At 34.2% G+C, this 4,245-nt stretch overlaps 1 protein-coding gene across 1 annotated transcript; it reads right to left on the bottom strand.

Moving 5' to 3' along the window:
• Nucleotides 1-1,749: 1,749 nt before the first annotated feature.
• Nucleotides 1,750-3,569, bottom strand: LOC149190120 (coatomer subunit zeta-2-like). The gene is made up of 4 exons (XM_089413364.1): nt 3,426-3,569; nt 3,148-3,225; nt 2,392-2,479; nt 1,750-2,244 (listed from the first exon to the last, which is right to left on the bottom strand). Exons 1-4 carry the CDS (start codon nt 3,560-3,562, stop codon nt 2,185-2,187), a joined length of 363 nt encoding a protein of 120 aa, XP_089269490.1. The 5' UTR covers nt 3,563-3,569; the 3' UTR covers nt 1,750-2,184.
• Nucleotides 3,570-4,245: the final 676 nt, after the last annotated feature.

The raw sequence follows: 4,245 nt of genomic DNA, 5'->3' as shown, positions 1-4,245 counted from the left end.
GCACCAAACCTTTTGACAAATTTTCGAACTAGTATCACTGAAATTACCAAACTCATATCTCTGAAATATCCGAACTTACGTCTCTGAAATTTCTGCAAAGTTGTATCTCTATGAATTCAATGAAGTTTTCACGCCTATATATAGTGGTTTCACATAGTAAAATAAGCCGACATGAACTTGTTTGTGAAGCTGACTTTTGGAGGATGAGTTTGAAAGTCGGCCTTGCAAGGTAACTTTATGGAGGAGTTCTTTTGACCTATGACAATTGACCCAAACATGAAACCAATGCTTTAACAAGTCAATTTAATTAATAAAAAAATATTTTTGCTTTCTTTTGATAAATATATTTCATTATGACTTAAGTACAATTATGAAGACCGAACCTAATTACAATCTTCAACAGTTATAGCATTTGCAAAGGATTAAAAGACACATATGGTTTAGAATGAAATATCAGATGATGCCATCTAATGAGAACTTATACAATTGTCCTACAATTAGCTACTAGTCTGTTGAACTGGCGACCAATGGTTTCTTTTGCACCAATGTGTAATATTGCAGTGTATCCCCTATGGCGAGAAACACTGCTTTTGTGGAATATAATTTGTACCACCAACACTTCTAAAATCTACATCAAGCCTTGTCTACTAATCCTTTGCATTCCGCCGACCATATATGTGATAGATGATCTTGGCCCACATTGTGATATTTACTATTTAGGCTTCACCACTACTCAAGTTGAATTCCAGGAATAGTAGAAGCCATCACAAATGTGTCTTCCCAGATCTGAGAGTTTGGTAGTCTATATAAAATATGAAGTGGCCACTCAACAAGTAATTACAACTTATGTATAGTAGGTTCTCACTTCGTAGTTGTGTAGTTGTGGTCAGCCCATGTTGTGTAGTTGACAACCTAAGCTGCAAACAGTTAGTCATGACCACAAAACCTAAGGTGGTAAGATAAAGCTGCATTGTCTACTAGTGCGATGACATAATTATGGAAAGATGCATTCAGAATGAAGTACAGAAAAATTCATGACATTTACAAAGATCTCACATGCCCAAAGTTCAATAACATGAGCAAAACGGTGTATTTAAAAGCACTAATTATTTTGACAGCGTGGGAATGAAAAACAACCCCCCAGATATAAATTTAGTAACCTAACTAAAACAGTGCTCACAAATAATGAACCGACATATCAGATCAAGCCATGTTAGTGATGTCTTAAAGGAAGTTCATGTTTGTCACAAATGTTTTGAAAATACAGTAAATCATTGGAGTTAATCAGAATCAAATAGCTAGTTGCAAAATTTTCCATATAAATAAAAAAACACGTTGTGCATAATTCCCCTTCATCCAAACAGACAAGTCTTGCATTAGCTAATCCTGTGTTTGACCTTTGAGTTGAGGCAAAGTAAAAAGTTTCTCATGGCGCAAATATATCTCTATGCAGCTATTGCAAACATGAGTCAACATAGAGCAAACTGAGCATACTGTTTCTATTTGTTGAAGGGCAACTTCCAATAGTCAATAACTATCTAAATTCAAGTACCATTAGTTAAATTGGGATCTCACCGGAATTTCCATGGAGCCCAAAATGTTAGTCAAACATTGAAGCAATGATTAGCCCAACGCTGCTACGATATGCACAGGTCTGGATTAATGATTGAAATCCCATATTAAATTACATTTGCATTTATAACGCTTTAAACAAAACTACATGCCACTTTCTGTTAGCATAACTCAAGATTGCCTCCTTGAAAATACTATAAAAAAATGCCTTCAAGAGCAGCTTATGCAAACAAGCTTATATAAATCTGTGACCCTTAAGAGGTACACAAACTACCATATCCTACTTCCTGAACTTTTCAAAATTTATGCAAAAACACAAAACATGAAAAGTCAAGACAGAATTTAATTTTCTGGTGCAGTGTTATTTAACCTTTTTTCCCCATATTCAGACTTTTTGAGACTTGCTTGCATCAAGAAACCAACCTAGTTATGTGAATTTGGATTAGCTTGGAATGGAAGACAAAATGGCAGGTAATTCCACTGAAAAATTACAATTTAGAAAAGTGATGAGCATAAGATTCAAACAATGTCCACAACCACCAAGCATCACACATGCCAAGGATCACCAGTAAGGTGACAAAACTCAAATGCAAGGAAGGATTAAACAAATGATTATTTTAGAAGTGATCTTGCTAAATGTTCCCGTGCAGATGCAAGTGCTTGAGATATAGTCTGCAAGGCCAAATATACTTGAAATTAGACCATTGCATTACAGCTAATGCTGACAAATCTTTTAGAAGTAAATGCATTGCAATTCGTTAAGGCAATAATGATAAAATATTTGTGAGAACGATCAGATAAGGTAGGGAGCACAAGGACCTGCTCAGATAGGGGTGCGCCTCCACCATCAGCACCATGGGTCACCACTTTTCCAGCAATTACACTTGCTTCAGTCTCCAGAATGATTCTGAAAGTTAAATACATAATAAGAAACATGATAAAGTTAAAATAAATAATAAGAAACGTGATATTAGAAAACTTCACTGGATTATACTGTTATATCAAATGTATTCTTCCAAGCATAACTAAAAACTTCAATGTCATTTAATAAACTTGAATGACATCATAACCATTTTCGAAATACCAGCATCCACTAAAAATAACATGTACAGTTGTCAGTAACAGAGCTGTAACAAGGAAATACGACCTTTGAAAAAGCATACAATCCACAAAACTATCAAGAATCAGCATATCATTCTTTCTTCCTTGTGCCCCCGAGTTTGTTGGACTCCACAATCAAATGTATCTTACTCTTAATTCCAAATTCCCACAATAAAAACAAACTTTTTAAAGTGACACTTCCATAAACTATATAATAGTCTACTTGGTCATCTGTTAGTCACTATTGTACTTATTCCATGGTTTAGTGAAGCACACATCCTTTACATCTTCTGGGGGAAATAATATATATAACTTTTGTTGTGCTGGAATATAACCAAAACAGTAATTCAAAACATTTTGAATACACTTATAAACACAAAAATGAAAATTGTAACCTTCTAAAGTAAATGACAAAGTAAAATACCATTGTACAAATCAGGGAGAATTAAATGGAGAGATCGAGGTAGGACATACCCCCCATCAACAATCTCGTCAAGACAAAGAAGGATGAGATCTAAATTCTCAAGAGCTGTTCTTTTCTCCACATTGCTCCTGGAAAATTAGCCAAACAGTGGTACAGCCAAAAAACTGAGAAATAATTTCAAATAAACAACGGTGAAAAGACACAAACAAATTGTGTACCATTGACATGGTTTTGAGAGTGGATATATGTATCTACTATCAAAGCAATAATGGTAACAAAAGTCAATATGAGATAAAGCAACCAACAGTAGGAGCCTTTGGAGACAAACCTGAGAAGAAGCGCAACCACATCAAAGAAGCCTTGAAGAACTGTAGCCAAAATAAGCTCATTCTCATCATCACCACCAGTGACATAGAAATGTAGATCAGAGATGAACTTATAGACGACAACAAAGCTATCGAACATGCCAATTTCCGCTGCAAAATAGGAAATGTCATGCATTACTGAAGGACCCTAGGAAAGATTATCTACAAAAATAATATCAGATGTTTATTTTCAATTCTTCCACTAAGCATATAGATTTTAACAAACTTCTAATCTAATACATTATCAAAACACAAAATTAGAAGCTTTAAATAAGATCGTAGCAAAGGTCTTCGTCCCAATGATGGAACTCAAAGTCAGAAAATGTAAAATGCCAAATTTATGTCTTGGAATTGACTGCCACCAATTTCAAAATAATGTTCAGAAAACTTATAATCAATATCAATTTAACAGTCATAAATGCTATATTCAAAGTTATAATGAAAATAGTATGCAAGAATAAAATAAAATTGGTGAAAGTTTTCTTTTATATCAATGTATTTGCATGGGTTTAAAACTCGTAGAATACTATAAGAATACAAGTTAAGTTAGCTGCATCCCAGCAGCCAGCCCAAAATATTAGTACTCTTCAGAAGTATACTGTATATTTAATAATTTCAAACAAGAATTGTGAAAGAAAAATTAACAGAATCAACAATAGAAATAAGCTTAGAGCTAGACTATTCCCTAATGCTTGGCATATTCGCTCATGGCAACACAAACATTTCTCACAAACACATAAATATGCACACGCACACGTACTAGTATGGACTTGTGTCAACTAA

Source organism: Pinus tabuliformis, chromosome 3_1, assembly GCF_031772625.1.
Source record: "Pinus tabuliformis cultivar Carrire ecotype Pingquan chromosome 3_1, CPIR1, whole genome shotgun sequence".
In the NCBI taxonomy this organism is placed as follows: Eukaryota; Viridiplantae; Streptophyta; class Pinopsida; order Pinales; family Pinaceae; genus Pinus; species Pinus tabuliformis.
The sequence above is the reverse complement of the archived record's forward strand: the minus strand, read 5'-3'. Positions and strand labels throughout refer to the sequence as shown.

Coding starts and splice junctions, on each gene's coding strand:
- LOC149190120 (XM_089413364.1), bottom strand. CDS start 3,562: ATGTTCGATAGCTTTGTTGTCGTCTATAAGTTCATCTCTGATCTACAT. Junction 3,226..3,425: donor GTGGTTGCGCTTCTTCTCAG/GTTTGTCTCCAA, acceptor CTAATTTTCCAG/GAGCAATGTGGAGAAAAGAA. Junction 2,245..2,391: donor GCGCACCCCTATCTGAGCAG/GTCCTTGTGCTC, acceptor TTGGCCTTGCAG/ACTATATCTCAAGCACTTGC.